The sequence below is a fragment of the Embiotoca jacksoni genome, unplaced genomic scaffold (genome assembly GCF_022577435.1).
Source record: "Embiotoca jacksoni isolate LCO1_2020_lvr unplaced genomic scaffold, fEmbJac1.0.p SCAF_58, whole genome shotgun sequence".
NCBI lineage: Eukaryota > Metazoa > Chordata > Actinopteri > Embiotocidae > Embiotoca > Embiotoca jacksoni.
In genome coordinates, this window is record NW_027185412.1 from 234,952 (window position 1) to 254,951 (window position 20,000).

The window sequence follows — 20,000 nt, forward strand, 5'->3', positions numbered from 1 at the left end:
TTGATCTCAATTTAAGAGATCACCATTTTGACAGGTATTATTAACCACAAAAATACAAAAAATGCTAAGCTAGATGACATTCACAACTATTACATACGACCTGATATCTTTTTCTCTGTCTGTGTTCTTCGGGTGAACTGTACCCGGCGTGGTTGTTCCCTTTTTCGTCTGATGAGTGCCCTTGTCTAGTTATGGTGCTCCTCTGGTCCCAATGGCACACCTGAAACCTCTGTCTCCCATATTATGACACATACTACACCTGCAGAGATGAGTCCCAAGGCCATGATTCATCTCCAGTCACCCCAGAGGCTGGTTCTCTTGTTCATCTTAATTTGTCAACAGAATTATTGCATCAATTAACAGCACAGGTATCAATAGCCAAGCAAAACATAAATTTATATATGTGGATCATCAACTTGCAATCTTCTAGTGACGTGGCAGACACTTGATGCAAACGAGCCCTCCCTCGTTCGAGTCGGTTGTTTTCTTGCTTCGAATACCGAGAGTAGACTGTCTCGGTATCTAAACGTTGAGGGGATTATTCTGCCCCTTTTGATGCGATGTCCTCTGGCCCAGCCAGGCTCAAGGTGTTTGTGGCGACGTCGGTGCTCGCCTCTTCCAGGGTCCACTGCGGTTCCAGTGCTGGCTTTGTCCTCTACTTCTACTCGTCGTACGCATTCATGTACCAGTCCTTCTCCTATTCTGTCTGCCATGTTGATTCCTTCCTGTGTGAACACCAGATTTGGTGCTTCCAGACTTTTGAGAGTCGCTGTTGTCTCAGTGATGTCATGGTAGAAGTCTGTGAGTTCACATATGCCACTATGCTATGTGATGTTAGGATGTGTAGTGGGTGTCCCATGACTATGTGCGCGCATTTTGTAATGAGTTTGGCTACTCCTGCTGCATGTCTTGTGCATGATGGATGCCTTTTTTTCATTGGATCCAGCATGACACTTAAATATGTCAATATTGTCCTATCACCTCCTTTTTTCTGAAACAACACACCATTTACAACTGTGTTTGTTTCAGAAACATCCAAATAAAAGAGTAGAGTGTAGTCCGCCAATGCCAGCTCGGACGAGTTGGCTAATAATTGTTTAAGTGTAATGAATGCCTGTTCGGCCGTGATAGTCCATTTCAGCGGCCCAGTGAGATTATGCATGCCCACCTCTCTCACCATGTTACGTAAGCTCTGGGTGAGGCATGTGAAATCAGGTATATAGTGTCTACTATATCCGATCAGGCCCAGAAACGAGAGCATGGTTTTGACTGTCAGTGACTTTGTGTGGTGCAGGATTGATGTTCGGTGTGCAGGTGTGATATTAATCGACCCAAAAATGACACCTGCTGTCGTGCAACTTGTAGTTTGTTTTTACTAACCTTAAACTCGTGTGTAAAGAGATGCAACAGGAGTGTCCGTGTGTCAGTGAGGCAATCCTCCGCTGTGTCAGAGGCCAGTAATAGGTCGTCCACGTACTGTATGAGTGTGGTGCATGGGGGTGTATGTTCTCTGTAGCATCTAGTATCACTTCTCTGTAGCATCTAGTGTCACACTTACGTACATCAACACCTTCCTGTTTCACACTTGTGTATATCAACACCTTCCTGTCCCCCCCTTTCTCTGAAACAGCACACCATTTTCTGTCTGGGCTGTTTCAGAAACATCCAGATATAATGGAACTTTGTAGTCAGGGACAGCAAAATCAGAAACAGTGCTTAGAGTGTTTTTTAGTGATAAAAACACCATTGCCGCCTGCGCGGTCCAGAATAAGGCGGCAGTAAGGTTCCTCATAGTCTTTTGCTCATTATCTTTTCTTTTATTTATATTGTGGTTCTATTATTATTTATCTACTTATTCTAATCCGCCCTTCTACTTCTGGTGTGACTAGCGCTCTCCTATACTACACTGTCTTTGGGCCCCTTTAAATTTTAACTTTTACGTCTTAAAACTTAGTATTCTCTTATTTTCTTTGATCTATCTTATCCTTAACTTTGATCTCTTAACTTCGTTCTATCTTTTCTATTAACTCAGCTCTAACTAATCTCATGTTATTTTAAGTTGATTTATTTTACTTTATCTTATCCAATCAAACAACTATTCTTCTGAGACAGTTATTGTTTCAGAAGTTGAATTGCTGGTTCATCAGACTTCCTGTTTGATTGTTTAACGCATTTTTCTACATCACCGCCCCCTTTTGTCCCCTGTAGCATTCTGTTGTTAGCGTCTCTTAGCAGTGATCACGTGACAGGTATAAAAGGAGTTCGAGTCGGTGGAGTCTGTTGAGGTCAGCCAACTGTTTCTGACACCCAGATTGTCCGTGCCTCCTGTACTTGTGCCACCGGATCCATCTCGGTGTTTTACTGCCTCTTGTCATGATTTCAGTGTCTTTTCTTTTTTTATTGGTCTTTATTTTGATGCCTGTTGCTTGTGGTTGCTCCGAGGAGGACTGTTTGTCTCTGTCCTCACTCTCTCTGTCCACTTCTTGCGGTGCAGACATGGTGCTGGTCTGCTGTATTGCCTCCTTTGCTCTCAGGGTGTCTTGACTGTGTTGTCGCAGAGTTTCATCTTCCTCTGCACTGGTAGAGTCCTCCTGCTTCCCTCTCTGGCTACCACACCCAAACCCTCTCAATCTGTCCGTGATCTTTGCATCTTATAATATCTCTTGTTTTTACTGTGGGTTTGTTTGATTTTCCCACCTTTGGGCTCTCACGGGGCTGTGATGCAGATTTTGCTGTCTCTAACCTAATTTTCTCCCTTACTCTCCCCATTGTTTTGTGTCCTTTTTACTTATCAGTAGCTTTTGCGTCTGGCGTCATCTAATTGGAATTTTAAAAGCTGAGCCTGTGCCTGTCTCAGCTCCTCCTCCTGTTGCTTTTTCCTCTGTTATCTCTATGCTATCACTTATCTTAGGTTATTCTTGTTTATTCATGTATTTTCTTCAATTTTTAACCCATATTTGTTTGTTTCTCTCTTTTTTTTTTTAATTGGCTTTCTTAACCATATTGTTTCTCTATCTTTTTTTTTTATTATTTCGTTTTTTTAACTATCACTTTTATTAATTGTTCCCGTTCTTTTATTTATATATTGTTATGTTCTGGATTATTCTAGTCATTTGTCTGTCTCCGTTGTTCTAAGTTTTTAGCGCGATCTTTCAGCGTTAGTTTTACTGTGTTCTGATTTTATTTTTTGCTTACTTCAATTTTTGTTATTTCTGACTGAGATTCTGCCTCTGTTTATGTTATCCTTCTCTCTCAGTAATTTTGTTCATCTAGTCCTTTCTTCACCTGCTCTTTCCGTTTACTCTCCCACAATTGCTGTGTGGCTCCGCCTACTAATGCCATATTATGCAAACTTCTTCTCCTATCCTGCATCTCTTCCTTTTCCTTTTTTAATTTGTTTTTTACTGTTTATTCAACACTACCACACAGTGATAATTCAACACACACGTGGAGATCGAGTGTGAATGACTCCTTTAGGTCAATTTGTGGATCTAGTGAGACAAGCTTCTAGGCTGAATAAATTCAGTCCGGTCTCACTCTAGGGGTCACCCCAGATACCACAAATCTTTTAATTCACGCTCACTTCTTCACCAACACCACCCTTTGTCCCCACAGAACAAGAACTTGCCGAGACTGGATGTCTCTATATAACTTGCTTAGTTCTTGGAAGCCACCCACATTTCCCTTTTTTCTTCTTTTCCTTTTACCACATCTTCTACTACAGTCTTCCAACTTCTTCTGTCTTATCTTTTCCTTTTTATCGCCTGCTGCAGTACCCATTCCTGCCAGCACCAGCTGCATCTGGTACTCATAGGGTCCCCAGCCACTGTTGTCCATCTCACCCTCAAATTCTCCCTCCATTTTGTACTTCCTTTGTCTTTCTATTGCTACCCTTCCCCCACGCCTTTCCTGGCGTGTGCTCCACTTACTTACTTTTATTTCTGAGAGAATCACTGCTCTCCCAGTATTAAAGCTACAGGTCTATTTAACGCTATTTCTGAGAGAATCACCGCTCTCCCAGTATTATACTTACAGCTCTATTTAACACTATTTCTGAGAGACGCCGCTCTCCCAGTATTAAAACTACAGCTTTATTTAACGTTATTTCTAAGAGATTCGCTCTCTGAGCTTCGCTACTGCTCTATTTAGCTCTATTTTTGAGAGATTTACTCCCCGGGCATCTCAACCACTCTATTTTTGAGAGATTTACTCCCCGGGCATTTCAACCACTCTATTTTTGAAAGTCGCCGTTCTCTGAGTATTATATTTTACAACTCTTTTTAACTCTCTTGTTCAGATTCACGCTTCCCGGGTCTTCCAACCCACAGAATTCGGGGGGTTCCTGAAATCCCCCCCGGGCCTCTAACCCAGCGCTTGCCAAGGCCTCGTCAGACCCTGGTAGGGTCCGCCACCACCAGGACTTAATTCGGGGGCTTCCTTACTTCCCCCGGGCCTTTCACCCAGCTTTACCAGTGCCCCGTCAGGCCCTGGTTTGGTCCGCCACGACCTGGACTTTACTCGCTTCTCTTCCCGAGAGATTCCGCTCTCCACAACTTTATTTAGCCTTTTTAGCGATTCAGTTTACACAGATTCACAGAGACTTTTTTAGTAGTAGTCAATCGCAGAAATTCAGTTTAAACTCGGTTTTCTGCTTACCTTCGTGCGGTCGACCTGGTCTCTGAGTGCCTGTGCTTCACTGAATCAGGTCCGAATATGCCTCTATCCCGGACGAGCCCCCAAATTGTTGTATCTCAAATTGTTGTCCCCAATTGTTTTCCCCGAGTCCGTTGATAGAAGCAGTCTTTAGGCATTTACCGGTCTTAGTTGATTTTTATTAAGCGTAGTTTACAAGATATCTTGGAGAGCCCAACATCAACCTGAGGTCTCTTTGTTGGATTCTGACTTCCCCCTTTCCGGCACATACACTTATACTATAGGAAGAGGTGTTACCTACAGTGAGTCGGGAACATTTGCATAGTATGTTTGTCTCAGTACTTTTCCACTGTCCTCCGTTTGAACCACATCCCCCTTTTGATCTGATAGTGAGTTGCACCCCACTGTGACCCCAATGTGATAAGTTCCTGCATAAGCAATGTGTTCTACAATGCTTACAGTCAGTATATATTTTGAGCTTCTGTGCTAGGATATGTTTACAACAATACAACACATATATATATATATATATCATATCATATCACTTACATATAGGTCGTACCATCACTACCGATCTTAAGGTGTAGACAAAAGGCTGTGTATGTAAATGTGAGTGATACTGCTTGGCCAAACCAAAAGGTCACAGTAGGAGGTCTGCAACCTGTGGGGTCACATACAGTTGTTCTTTGAGGCATTATCAGATGGCTGTCTGGAGGATTCCAGGGGGCGAAGGAAGACAACCCCCACCTCCACCAACCAACAAAGAATACATTAATATACATGACTTTTAGGTGGAAGACAACCCAAATTATATTGTATTAGCGTACAACATATGAGCCCTCATATGCACTAAGCAGATCTATATTCCACAGTGTGTGTGTGTGTGTGTGTGTGTGTGTGAGTGTGTGTGTGTGTGTGTGTGTGTGTGTGTGTGTGTGTGTGTGTGTGTGTGTGTGTGTGTGTGTGTGTGAGTGTGTGTGTGTGTGTGTGTGTGTGAGTGTGTGTGTGTGTGTGTGTGTGTGTGTGTGTGTGTGTGTGTGTGTGTGTGTGTGTGTGAGTGTGTGTGTGTGTGTGTGTGTGAGTGTGTGTGTGTGTGTGTGTATGTGTATGTGTGTGTGTGTGTGTGTGTGTGTGTGTGTGTGTGTGTGTATAGGTGTGTGTGTTTTTTGGGGGTTGTCGTCTTGTCAGGGAAATGCTAATGAAAGGTGTAGTTAGAACAGATTGTCATGTGGAGGTTTGAACTTGGGGAACGGGCGGTCGCACCACCGGGTCATTTGTGACCCGCGAGGACCACAGATGTTACAGATGTTATATTTTCTTAGACACACTCAGAAGAGTAAATGTACCTTTATTGCTGCAATTTAAAAAAAGCCACCGTATTGTATCGCAGGAATTTACGTGTCTAAATAATATTTTGTTTACTCGTGTTTTTATTCTGCTGAAAATGTTCTCAGTAAAAAACTCAGCAGAAAAATAAGTCCTCACTCAGTTGGAGTCAGAAAGACTCAGATAGCAGAAGTGACGGCGATGATGGGAAATGTTTTTGTTTTTTTATCGTGTTGTTAAATTAGTTGCACAACAGCTCTCAGTTGTAAATGAATGCACTTTGCTCCTTTTTTGCATTTAGTGTGTTGACTTATAATTATTCACAAAAAGTTTTGGAAGCACTTATTTGTACTTTAGTTAAAAAATCATTTAAAAAAAAGTGCAGAGTGCAGAAAGCTCGTTCTCATAGGAAGTCATTTCATTTGACTCTTTCTATTTCACATTTCATGTGATCGTTTCATTCTATGACTCATTCTTTGTTTTTTATGAAGAATAAACTGTTCTCAGAAGCCATTTGTTTTTGTGTGATTGATTAAAAGGTTGATCAGTCAGTGACTTGTTCCTACTTTACTTCATGTTCATTTCTTCTCAGGTAAAATAGTTTGTTGACATTTCAGGAGCACAGAAAGCATTTTTACTTTTTTTTCCTGAAAGTGAAGGAAGTTTTAACCTTTTTTTTTTTTTTAAACCAGCTGAATGTTTCGGCCATATTCTGACTTTATTTTGCATGTTGATGTTTCTTTTCTCTGCTGATATCTGTCAGTGTAAAACGTGGCCGGTGAGGTCTCGCTGAGTTCACGTCCGATGTGCAGCAGCTTTATTCCGTCAGTGAAAGAATTCGAGGATGCTGCTGCTGCACATGCAGCTCTTTCCAAAGCACTTTAGTTCCAAGCTCAACATTTTGCCAAACAGCGGAAACCTTCACACTTGAACGAGATGCCACTGAAGTTTCTCGTCGCGGAGGCCAGAGGACGTCAGCGCGAGATATCGATGGCAGCTTCCTGCTCTCGTGCCCAAAAAACCACACGAAGAAATGATGAAGAGATTAACAGGAAACGAACTATCTGATGACTGCAGTAAGAGAGAGGGAGGGGGAGGGAGAGGGGGAGGGAGAGAGGGAGAGCTGACCGACACACCCCGACATGTGGAGCTGATGAGCGGCCGGTTTGGACGACGCATCGAGTCGGACATGGATCGCGCGCTGGCGACGTTCCTGTTGCTCTGGAGCGCAGGTAGGACGTCCTGTTTCACACACAGCAAAAACGTTTCTGGACCGACTGAAGCGGCTGGTTTAAACCGGAAAAAACAAACATCCTCGTGAATCGAGGTTTCAGATCATTACAGCGGAGATTACTAATGTTCGACGTGTCCAAAGTCCAAATACGAGCTTCAGATTCTCGACGACAAAGAAAGGAATTAGTTGTGTGTTGTATATGTCAGGTTGTGTTGTGATGCTCCACATGCAGCCCGTCGACCATCCAAAACATCTGCAGGTAGAATTCTTCACGTCATTAAATTGTGTTCGGATAACTAATTATCTGTTATCAGTCTCGGATCAATGAAGAAGCCCGACAGACATAACTGAACAGACTGATATTATATTATATAGAGTATTATTATATATAGTAGAGACTAAATGTGTGTACTCACCCTTTAATCTTTACGAGTACTAAACACACCCAGAAACCGGTTTTTAAAATTAAATACGATATTTCTTTTACCCACTTTTAATTTAAGCCAAAATGAATGAAATATAAGAAAAGGAAATAAATGTGTTCTTCACTTTAAACCAAAACAGATTTCTTTCCTCGACACTTTTCACTGTGACCTTGATACACAAAAACAAACGCACACACCAGTAACAACACCAAACTAAGGCGGAAAATTAACGAGTAAAAATACAAAATAAAACGTTGCAGGTTCGACATTTTATCACACAAATGAAATATGTAGTTTAACCAGATTTTTTTTTTTTTTAAATGTATTTATGTATTTATTAAATCTATTTCTTTAACCCCCTCATTTATGCATGTTTTTAACCTGGGCAACACGTATATTTTTATATTAATGCTTAAGTGGACTTGTTTATGTTCAACACGAATGATTTGCGGAAACACAAGCTTTTAAAAATTCTATTCTATAACTGTTCACAACGCTTTTCTTTTTTTTTTAATTGCACTAACAGTTTAGGATTTTCAACTTTTTTGGTGAAACGGTTCCAGGTTGTCCGTCTGTTCCTGTGAACACAACCTCCTTCCCCTCCATTGTAAAACGTGATAATCTTGATATCGGTACGTCGTCCCCTTTCTGGTGATTTTCCTCAAATGTGGCACAAACATTCACTGATGGTGAACTAATATGATTGGGATTGCCTAAGAGGTCAAAGGTCACCGTGTTTCTACTTGTTTTTTTTCTGCCTTCGTTGTCCAGCTAACAACAAATAAGAATGAGCGTTTTATGTTTTTATGATTTCCAGCAGGTCTCCGGACTGAAGGAAACGATGCTTTTGAAGGTAAACGCAAACAAACAAACGTGAGAGCGCAGAATTTAAACAAAGGAATGATTTCACTAATTGTGCTCTCACCTGTTCAGCGGTGGATGATATTCGGTTGGTGGGAGGAGCCAGCAACTGTTCTGGCAGGCTGCAGGTGAAGAGGGGGGGGGTTTGGAGTGAAGTGGATGATAACGGCTGGAACCTCAAGTTAGCAGATGTAGTCTGTGGACGGTTGGACTGCGGCACCGCGGTTCAGACTTCCTCCGAATGGCCGGACTCTTTTCGTGGGAGCATGAAGTGGTCCTGTCTCAGGTCTCAATCTAGACTGAGGAAATGTTTAACAAAAAGGTCCATTCTTATGAATACGAGTTTGAAGATCATCTGCTCAGGTAACAAAAACACTAAATTAAAATGGTGATCTGTTCTTATGCATTCTATCTGATTCTCATTTCTTTTCTATATTTTTAAATGTTTCTTTAAATCTGTTATTATGTGAAACACCATGTAATTTTTTTTGCTGTGAAGCACTTTGAGCTGCATTTCTTGTATGAAAGGTGCTCTACAAATAAAGTTTATTATTATTATTATTATTATTATTATTATTATTATTATTATTATCATCTCCATCTCCACAGACTGAAAGGATCTTTGCATCTGTTTCTGTGTCGTTCTTCCTCTCCAGGGTCGGTCCGGCTGGTCGGTGGGACGAGTCTGTGTTCAGGCCGACTGGAGGTGAAGTCCAACCGGTCGTGGTCCTCGGTGTGTGAAGAGGACTTCGACCTGCAGGATGCAGCGGTGGTCTGCAGACAGCTTGGCTGCGGGGCTCCTTCAGTCCTGCAGGGGGCGCCGTACGGAAAAGAAGAGCCCGAAATGATGTCCAAAGAGTTCCAGTGTGACGGCAGTGAGGTTGATCTCTTGGTCTGCGACAGCTCAGATTCAGCTAGAAACACCAACTCACCTCTGAGACTCACCTGCTCAGGTAGATGTGAAGCTGCAGCTTTGATTTGAGTCCATCTACTTATTTTTTTATTTGACCAATTTCTCTTGTCTGCTCAGAGCCCGACACCGTCCGGTTGGAGGCAGGATCCAGCCGCTGTGCCGGTGATCTGCGTGTGCTGCAAAAGGGCAGCTGGGAAAACGTGTACGACCGCACTTCTAACTGGAATCTAAAGGCAGCCGATGCAGTGTGCAGACATCTGGACTGCGGCTCTGCCGTTACAACATGGCGTGAACGGGAAATGAATGAACATATGCCGGATACTGCTGTATGGCAGATCGACTTAACTTGTCTTCAGTCTGGGTCTACAGTTAGGGAATGTGTGTTTACCAAGGAGAGCTTAGACCGTCACACGTTGAAGATAAATTGTTCAGGTAACAGCAGCAAAAGCACCAGTTAGTCAACATGCACATTTCTTTGTTTAACCGAGTTCAAATGTAAATGATGTACCATCTGAAACCACGATAGATCCAGAAGAAGCCATCGAGAATAAAGTCGTAGATACACTCGTCCTCAGAAATGAACGCAACACAAGATGTCATTTATACACGACCTTCTTCGAGGGAACCGGTCGCCGTATTAAAAGCTTTGGTGTTCATCCGACACCTTAAGGGTCGTTTCTGAGATGCAATGAATGTGTTTTTTTGCTTCACTTTGCGAGGTCCAATTCTCCGTCTGCCGTTGTCTCCGTCCAGAGTCGGTCCGGCTGGTCGGTGGGACGAGTCTGTGTTCAGGCCGACTGGAGGTGAAGTCCAACCGGTCGTGGTCCTCGGTGTGCGAAGACGCCTTCGACCTGCAGGACGCGGCGGTGGTCTGCAGGGAGCTCGGCTGCGGGGCTCCTTCGGTCCTGCGGGGGGCGCCGTACGAGGAAGTAGCGCCCCCCATGTGGTCCGACAGGTTTCACTGTGAGGGCAGCGAGTCTTCTCTCCTGGACTGCAGGATTTCATCTGCCGACACCTGCTCACCTGGAAAATCTGCTCAACTAACCTGCTCAGGTAGAACAGGACAGCTTTGATCTGCCAAAATGTTTTAATGCCAGTTTGTTTGTTTTTCTACTAATTACTCTTTTGCATCGGCTCAGACCCCGACGAGGTCCGGTTGGTTGGAGGAACCAGCCGCTGTGTCGGTAGACTCGAGATCAAAGGCGGGGAAGAGTGGCGACCGGTAGAACAGGATTTCCGGAACCCGTCTCTCTGGGATCTGACGTCTGCAGCCGTCGTGTGTAAAAACCTGGATTGCGGCGCCGCTATCTCGACATCAGTACGAAAACGTTGGTTCGATGGTTCACGCAACGCTGGTTCGTGGAGGATCTGGTCTTCCTGCGGTCGGTCCGACTCTACAGTGCGGGAATGTGCATCGCTCTTATTGTCCCATTTCTCGAACGAATGTCTGGAAGTCACCTGCTCAGGTAACGATGTCATACAGCTCAAACAGGAAGAGTTGACGTCTGTCGGCTTCATTAGACGGAGCTGTAGAGAAATCTCCTGGAGGAATGAGAACATGTAAATTGGGCAATCCTTAGTTTGCAAGCACGAGTTGTCAAAGCAGAGGTTCAGTGCTCGTAAAGTGACCGCTCAGATGCATCAACCAACACTAAAAGGGCTTCAAGACATGAAATGGTGCATTAAAGGGTAATTCTGCCGTATTCCCTTTAAACGGTGCTATCGTGGCTCGATGAGTCGTACCAAGCCAACACGAATTGGAAGGCTTAGTTTGGTCATTTCACTTGAGAAATTATTTGTGTTTTCGTGCCCTCTTTTTCAAGCGCACAGTAAATCGATCGTTAGCTTTTTATCGAACAACCTCACAGTTGCAGGATTTTGCATTTGTATCGGACGGTTTTTCACAACAACAGCCGCAGCTTCACCGGCTCGCAAATCTCATCGGTTTGGGAAATAAGGTTGTCGGTAACGTGAGGTTTCTTTTTATTTGTCAGAGTCGGTCCGGCTGGTCGGTGGGACGAGTCTGTGTTCAGGCCGACTGGAGGTGAAGTCCAACCGGTCGTGGTCCTCGGTGTGCGAAGACGCCTTCGACCTGCAGGACGCGGCGGTGGTCTGCAGGGAGCTCGGCTGCGGGGCTCCTTCCGCCTTCGTCGGGCGACTCTACGGAGAGGCGGAGCCTCCGGCACGGAGCGAAGCGCTCCAGTGTGAAGGCGGCGAGTCTGTTCTCTCAGACTGCAAACGCTCAGGATCATCAAACACCTGCTCACCCGGTCAAGCTGTTGGACTCACCTGTTCAGGTAAAAGAGGAGCTTTGATATGACTCGATCTTCCAAGAGAATGAAAATAACTTCTGTCTCCGTTCAGAGCCGGATCGCGTCCGGTTGTTCGGAGGAACGAGTCGCTGCGACGGCACGCTGGAGATGGAACAACATGGAAAATGGAGACTGTTGATTAGCTATGTTAAGAACTGGGAGCAGAAGGTAGCGGCCCTGGTGTGTCAGCAACTGGACTGTGGGTCTGTCGTTAGCGCTAATATTAAACCGATATCTTTGTCAAAACCTGCCTGGATGATCAGAGATGTTTGTATTCAGTCTGATTCTGTGTTGCGGGAGTGTTTGGCACCGTTTGAACCGCACAACAACAACAACAGACTGGAGGTGATCTGCTCAGGTAACCTTTGACCTTCTCCACGTTTGGTTTTCTCCACATGAATGAGGTCTTCGTTTTCTACGCTTGCTGCCATTACAAAAGCTTGAGGAGTTTTACATTCTTGACATTTTTTTTTTTTAATGTGTTCACAGACTTGCTTGCTCAGCCGAACATCTCCTTCTCTCAGGACGCGGGTGGAGTTTCCGAGGTGGAGCAGCGGGGGCTTCTTCAGGTGCTCCTGGGTTCCAGCTTCACCATCGGCTGCTCCATCGCACCACAGTACCCGGGAGGCTCCTTCCAGCTCCACCTGTCCGCATCGGCCGCGTCACGGAGCTACAGCCTGCCGGCCGTCAATCACACCGTCAATCACACCGTCAATCACACCGTCAATCACACCATCAATCACACCGTCAATCACACCGCCCGTTTCCTGTTCTCCGCGGCAGACCACACCCACCGAGGGACCTACAGCTGCGTTTATCACGTCTACGTTTTCTCCCATAACTTCTCCTCTACGAGCCCGCCGCTGCACCTCGCCGTCTCAGGTAACTTCCCGGAGAATCTGGGCCCCACGATCGCGGTGCAGCGTCTTCACGTTTTCCTGCTACCGTTTTGCTAAAGTCTGTTAGATCTCCACTTCCCCTGACGGAGAAACAGAGGAATCCCCATGTTGCAACGCAACAGTGAATTAACGGGAAGTTGAGACTTTTCTCTCCAAACTTCTACTTTAAACGAACCGGTTTTACCTTCCTGCTGTACTCGGGTCTTTCGTGACCTGTTTTCAAAACCATTTTGATCATAAATGTGTTATTTATTTGTCATTTAATTTCCTTAATTGACCGAAGATAACAACGACAACAACAAACAAACAAAAATCAATAATGACAACTTACAGTGAACTATAGCTGGTTGAAAAGAAAATATAACATCTGTAACATCTGTGGTCCTCGCGGGTCACAAATGACCCGGTGGTGCGACCGCCCGTTCCCCAAGTTCAAACCTCCACATGACAATCTGTTCTAACTACACCTTTCATTAGCATTTCCCTGACAAGACGACAACCCCCAAAACACACACACACCTATACACACACACACACACACACACACACACACACACACACACGCACACACACACACACACACCAGGTGTGTGCAAATGAGTTGTGTTGAGGTGGAATGACGTTCACAAAAAAAGATTTCTGCAGAATTTGGCGATAATTTCTGTATTATGTTTTATAAAATATCCAATCAGACTGTTTCAAAAAAAAAAAAAATAGAACATTTATAAAACTATGACGGGCACCAAACAGTGATATTCTATCAAGAAATGTTCCTTTAATCTTATTTATCCTAAAAATAATGACCAATTTGGGCTTCTTTTTTATTCAAAAATGAATTATAATTTCAGAAGAAACTAAAAAATTAAAAGTGTAAAACCAGTGTCAGTGAGTTGGAGTGAATTTGGCTGACGAGATTTGACCAAATATTTTGTGATGTATTTTCCATTATACCTTACAACCACTAAAAAACCCGACCGGGTCAGATTTAACAACAGAAGGACAACAGGTGTGACTATTTGCTGACATCGGAAAATATGAAATGGTTTCAAAAAAAAAAATTCTGACTAAACTATGACAGACACCAGTCTGTGATAATCCATCAATAAATTACGATTTAATTTTCATTATAATAAAATAATTCACAATTTGCACTTATTTTGTACTCAAAAATTTCATAAAAATTTCATAAAAATAAGGTGTATTGACCATAAATAAAAAAAAAAATTAAAAAAAGTGTAAAACCAGTGTCAACACGTTGGAATCAAGTTGGATGATGAGGTTTGAACATTTTTCATTGTAGCACCTTTTGTCCTACGGGTCAAATTTGACCCGGACGAAGGCAGATCTCGTATTGTGTCCGCGAAGACAGCACGAAGGTTAAATAATAACGCCACGCCAGATTTGCTGTGTAGTCGGTTGCACCAACAATAATGTGAAATATTGTTTTTTGTTCCTGGACATGTCCTAAAAAACCCCTGATAGAATGGCTTCATGACACCGAGCTATACGAAGGGAAGACAACGGGACGCTGGGGGTTGTAATGTAGCTCGGAAAGTGCCATCGTAGGACACCTCGAGTGTCACTTTTCTTTCTACCTAAAGGGGGCGGGGACATGGGCGGTTCTGACCTATCGCGAGTCTTTTCCCCCCGAACTTGAAATTCTCCGTAAACCCAGAGCTCGTGAGTTGTAACGTGTTTGTTGATGTTTGCAGAAAGGTCAGAGGTCATGGAAGTTCATTTTGTGTTGGATATTAAGATAATATAATGCCATTCATGTCACGTAGAGGTTTTTCTTCGTAACTTAGATAATAGCCTGCGTCTGAGGAAAATGTTGATCGTTCACTGTTAGCGTCGGTTTGCAGGTGACATTAGTATGTTAAACAACATGCAACCTTACCTGATGTCTGTCCGTGGTTCAACCTGTTGGAACATACAAACAAATTTAACTGTTGAAAACAGACTCCAAAACAAGTTTTTAACTCATTAATCTGAATCTTTTCTTTTATCTAATTACAATAAATGCTGTTTTTAAAAAAGGAAAACCCGAGACAACAAGCACATATTTAGAGCACCTTTTCCTGTGCATTGGTCCTTTTTGAAGATCAAACCTGCATTTACATTAAACTACATTAAAATGAAGAGAAATAACTCCCCAAATGAGTTAATGTAACGCATGTGGATCTCTTTCAGCCTCTTCCACTAATCTCATCATCAGAGTGGTTGTCGTCGTCCTGCTGTTTGTGCTGTTCCTTGCTGCCCTGTTTTGCTGCTGCAAGGTACCGTGAACTTTAATGGAAAGTAGTGAGTGGATGAATTTCCAAAATCCACTTTGCATTAGATATCGTGAGGAAAAACAAACTTTCTTTGCACTAAAACTAAACAGTTCCTACTCTGATGTTTCACATTAAAAGCCTTCCATGTGGCTCTGGGGGATCAGGCTCTACCCGGTGTGCTTCTAATTAGAAATGTTTAACTCTGACACCTTAAATATTCAACATGTAATTAAGCTCTCGTCGATTATCAACACTAATTATTTAGTTAACAGACTGGACTGAACTCAAAACATGCAAGATGTAAAAAAAAACATCACGTTTACGACCTCAACAGAAAATGAGGAGAATGTAAATGATTTAGTTTCTTACTTTTGTGACATGCCGTGTCTCTGTTAGGCCACCGGAGGGCAGAAGACATCGACCCAAGAGGAAAACATTGAGCTGGATGACCTCTGTGGTGCTGAAAGGAGAGAAGAAGAAGAGGCGGGAGCTCCGGGAACAGAATAGGATGGTTTTCTAAACGGCTTGTTGATTTTCTTTCTTTTTTAGACACACTCAGTAGAGTACATAATAACTTTATTGCAAAAAGTAATATCACTGTCACTGCAATGGGAATGAAGTCTTTATTGTAAATAATTATAGAGATATGGTGACTTTTTTGTTACGTCATATAATCTGCTGGTGTTTTCCTGCCGTCGTCATAATAAACAAAATGCGTGCTTTAATTTCAGTTTTAACGTGTTTTATACTGCAATTTAAGAAAGCCACCGTATTGCACCGTAGGAATTTGTGTCTAAAATAATATTTTGCTGGCTTGAACGTCTGCTATGTTTACTCGTGGTTTTTCAGGGAGAATTTCATTGAGAATTGGAGGGTTTAAAATCACTTAATGTGTAAATGAGTCGAGAGAAGAACTTCTGAAGCTGTCGGAGCAAATTACAAACGTTTGTTTACATCGTTTGCCGTCAGGTGAAGAGCTTTTTTTTTTTTTTTTTAAACGGTGTCACAATAAATGAGACTCGCATCAACAGAATTGCGTGAATAATTTTCAGTTGCAGCAGCTTTCGCTCACACTTTATTTATTTAGCGAGCCGTGAACACTGGATTGATTGTTTTCCCTTTCAGCCTCCTCGTCGTCACCGTTAGGAGACTTCACTCTGCCGCCGGGTTTGTTGAGAAGACGTTGCAGACAACGACGAACAAGTGGGAGAGCAGATCGTTAATCTCAGAGGAGAGGTCAAAAATCAAAACAATTTTCACAATTGTGTCGTTGAGGGCGAGAAACTTAACGCGTGTTGTCGTGTTGGAGAACCCTGTTGCCATGGCGCCACAGTTCAGGTGGTTTGCGGCGAATGTTTTCTCCTCAGAAGGTCGCAGTCGAACTCGGTGTTGACAGTCTGGCAAACAGCTAATTTCACCAAAAAACCCAGCTAGGAACAAGTTAACAAATGGCAAATTATTCTGAAAATCAGCTGAGAAATAGCTAATTTTCCTAAAAACAAACTAAACTCAACAACCAGCTAACAACCCTGAGTTCAGACAGCTCAGGCTGTCTGGAAAACATTTATCACCGTCTATAACCACGATGAAGCAAATCGTCAATTTGGTGTCGTTTGTTAAAGTTACTCGTTCTTGTTAGTTTTCTGTAATGATCACAATATTGATGAGATATTAGGCCTCAAAGTTAAATTAACAGGCCTGTTGTGCAATCAGGTTTCCGCTATTGGTGGGCGGGGCATAGGTTCCCAAATCAGATCCACCGCTGGCTCCTCCCCCGGCTCGTCCAAATATGGTCACTTCCTGCTCCAAACCACTACGGCAAAGATGGCGACGGACAGAATCTGAACTGGAGGATTCATAACTTTCACAAACCAACAGGTGACGTCACTGCTGGATGTCCCATGACTTCCTTCTTCGACAACGTTAACAATACAATTTCATCATCATTATAAAATGAAAATGAATTAGATTCTTATCTATAGTGAGATTTAAAAACATTAAAGGAAAGTGAAAGGATCAAAACATTTTGTGCGATATCATAACGAACTTTGGGTCAGTGACCGGTTACAAACGGCTGAAATGAGTTTCATGGAAAATATCTGGGAAAACTTGATGCCGGAAAAGTGGAAGAAAATCAATGGACAGAATGAATGAAATTTGGACGACAACAACAAATTAGTTTTTTTTTTCCAAGAAAAATACCTTTTTATTTCATTATAAATCCACATAATTGTATCTATGAAAGCATAAAATCCCCATCTCGCGTGTTGTTGTGTATTTTTTCTTCTCCTTATCGTGGTCGTTTATTTCGTTATATTCAAAGTAAATCATGGGTATCAAACCATCGAAGACTGTAAGGTGTATGTCACATACAAACACAGACACTGTCAAACGGCAAAGGGGGGCGGGGGAGGGGGTGCGGGGAGGGGAGGGAAGGGAAGAGGAGGGGACGGGGACGGGGGACAGCGCGAGTCCTGCTGGCCATCTTTTAAAACATTGAACGATCTCGAGCGCCATCTTTTTTAGTGGTAGGAACACTTATGGTCAAGTTCAACAGTGTTTCTTCGTGCGGTTGCTTCCCAAACAGATTGTCGCGTTTCTCCCAAATATTTCACCATCGAACGTAGAGCTGCCTTTCAGTTTGGCGTTGAATCAGTTCCCGCCGGTGCTCCTCAGGGCTCCGTCCTCGGGACGCCACGGTTGTGTTTTTTTTAAATTTTTTATTTTTTTGAATACTCCGACACAGAGAGAACCAATCCACCATGGAAACGCAAACACACGGATTATTTCGACATTATCTAAGTCATCCACAGCCAGAAGAGTTAGGTCGGTAATACTGGAGAGTATACTATTCAGTTGTCCATGAGAATGAGAGCGATGAGATGAAAACATGTGATTAAAGTGCCAGAGAAGTTCACCGCGCAGTTTGACAGTTGGTTGTTATTGATGCTTTGAGACAAGACGTTGACAAATGTGCTTGTTCGTTCAATCCAAGGCCCAACATGTCGTTTTTTCTCTTTGACCACTAAGAGATAGTCAAGAGGTGTGCTTTTTCAGGAGTCTGCGTAATCTCCCGAAATCGTAATAATGCTGTCGTAATATTGTTGTAATCCTTTGGCATATGACTGTACGCTGGGGAAAGAGAAGAGAGGTGCCACCGAAACGACCGTCGTCTAAAAAAACGTGTTCGAGAACATCCTGGAAAAAATGTCGCTAAACGTTTTATTCTTATTTTTTTCCCCAAAAGAAATCCGTTCAGTGTATTCCCAGAGCTCCCAACTGTGAAACGCAGTGACTAAATCCACCAGCAGAGACCCTTCAAGACCCCGTCAGTTTGTTGGGTACTTCCTTCAGAGCCCACGTCCTGACCTGATCCAACACGTCCGTCCCAGCGGCGTTGGAGACCTTGAACAGGTGAGCCGTCATCACATCACCGCATCACATCTGGTCCCGGTGAGAGGTGGCGTCGGAGGGTCGGGCGTGTCTCCGGGTCAAATACCGGATCGTCGGGGCACCTGAAGGAGACGGGAGGTGGAGAAGGGTTCAGGTTGATTTATCTAATTAAAGATGCATTACGTTTTGGATTTTTAGTGTTGTCACTTTTTTTTTCCTGGCAGTTGTTGGAAGACGTTTTTTTCCACGAGTGAAAAATGTTGAAGTTTTATCAGCAAAATACACTCTAAGTACCACAAATTACTACAAAGAATCTCTTCTCATTGTTATTATTTTATCTTCAGAGTTGATGCATTAACATGTGAGCAGGTGTTTTAAATGTTGAGGCTGGTGGACGGGGAGATAAATCATTAAAAGATAAAAGATATTCACGAAACATCTCAGAGGTCCGAAGGAAAAATTTAAAAGAAGCACAATGAGGGAGAAGAAATGTTCTTTAAAACACTGAATAACAGTGAGTTCATTAAATGTTACAGATTATATTGAGCAGCGTTGATGTATCACACTGGGACGCAGTTCATTTCATTTCCACTTGGTGTCCGTTGTTTGCCATTTTCACAGAGTGCTGTATTTTAATTTTGGGCTCCTCCCCTCCCGTTTCCCAGCATGCCCTCTATCCTTTGTAACTTTTAAGACTAAAGCAACCAAGTGAAATAGGCGTTGGTGTTTGGTAGAAGTTATTATTTTAAACATGCAGTTTGGGAACATTTAAACAAAGATGAAATCAGATCGTCTACATATACGAGGCTGTGACTGAAAAGGTCTCAGGTCTTTCTTGGTTTCCATTAAATGTCCTGAATAAAATAACTTGAAGTGCTCCAAAGTTGTACTTGAAATGAAAATCTATTCTGCTGTTCACTTTCTTTCCCCGTCTGTCTTCTTACTCATAAGTAAACCGGTTTGTCATCAGTGGACTTTCTTTCTTTCTTTTTTATTTATAGACTGCAGGTTCCTCGAATATGTGCTTGTTCTTTTGTTTTTCGATCCTACACACTTGAGACATCCCAATTCATGGACGAAAAAGAAAAAACCTGCGCACGTATCCTCCCTCGTCTAAAACCACAAAAACAACCCACGGCATCTGCAGGGGTCCGGGGTGGGGGGAGGGGGGCATGGGGGGTTCAGCAGTGATGACTCAGTGACTGTTCAGCCAACTGCTGAGATTTCAGCTTCTGAAACCCGTACTGCTCATACTTGTGCTCCCCCCCTCCACACACACACACACACACACACACACACACACACACACACACACACACACACACACACACACACACACCTTTCCTGATGTCGTCTGGCAAATAAAGCCGACGGCAAAAAAAAAAAAATGCTGTATTGTGGGTAGCAGGGAGGCAAGTAAGTAGTCCAGCTGCAACGTGGCCAGCAGGGGGCGCTTGAAGATGAGAACGAGCTTCACACAAAATCAAGTCATACCTGAGTACTTTAAAATCCTCTCTGATTGACACCAATAAATGGTGAATTAATCGTTTACAGATAAATTAAGAAATCACTATTTTAACTGTAAATTTTGATGACACCTTTATTTTTTTTATTATCCTCATGTAAAGACAAACTGAATGACTCAATATTTAATGAATTATTTAGCATTTTATAAATTGATTCATTACAAATAAACATCTATAATTAACCC

The 20,000-nt window shown here is 43.0% G+C and overlaps 2 protein-coding genes across 6 annotated transcripts in view; one reads left to right on the forward strand and one right to left on the reverse strand.

The window, feature by feature from the left end:
* Nucleotides 1–7,139: 7,139 nt before the first annotated feature.
* On the forward strand, nucleotides 7,140–15,897 carry LOC138212641 (scavenger receptor cysteine-rich type 1 protein M130-like). Its single transcript, XM_069173092.1, has 12 exons — nucleotides 7,140–7,211; nucleotides 8,456–8,491; nucleotides 8,572–8,862; nucleotides 9,156–9,452; nucleotides 9,530–9,844; nucleotides 10,166–10,465; nucleotides 10,552–10,878; nucleotides 11,407–11,709; nucleotides 11,777–12,082; nucleotides 12,214–12,606; nucleotides 14,814–14,899; nucleotides 15,293–15,897. The coding sequence occupies exons 1-12, from the start codon at nucleotides 7,169–7,171 to the stop codon at nucleotides 15,401–15,403; spliced, it is 2,808 nt and encodes a 935-aa protein (XP_069029193.1). The 5' UTR covers nucleotides 7,140–7,168; the 3' UTR covers nucleotides 15,404–15,897.
* Nucleotides 15,898–17,080: 1,183 nt separating this feature from the next.
* Nucleotides 17,081–20,000, reverse strand: part of LOC138212684 (leucine-rich repeat and fibronectin type III domain-containing protein 1-like protein) — a 255,155-nt gene continuing 252,235 nt past the window's right edge. For all 5 annotated transcript variants that reach the window (XM_069173171.1, XM_069173172.1, XM_069173169.1 and 2 more), the window contains one exon: nucleotides 17,081–18,411. The gene's annotated coding sequence lies outside the window, so the exon portion shown is untranslated. The remainder of the gene's footprint in view (nucleotides 18,412–20,000) is intronic.

Bases quoted from the DNA above. Each gene is read 5' to 3' on its own strand.
- LOC138212641 (XM_069173092.1), top strand. From the start codon at position 7,169: ATGGATCGCGCGCTGGCGACGTTCCTGTTGCTCTGGAGCGCAG. The intron at 9,453-9,529 runs GTAGATGTGAAG...TTGTCTGCTCAG, and splicing joins TCTGAGACTCACCTGCTCAG to AGCCCGACACCGTCCGGTTG. The intron at 10,879-11,406 runs GTAACGATGTCA...TTTATTTGTCAG, and splicing joins TCTGGAAGTCACCTGCTCAG to AGTCGGTCCGGCTGGTCGGT.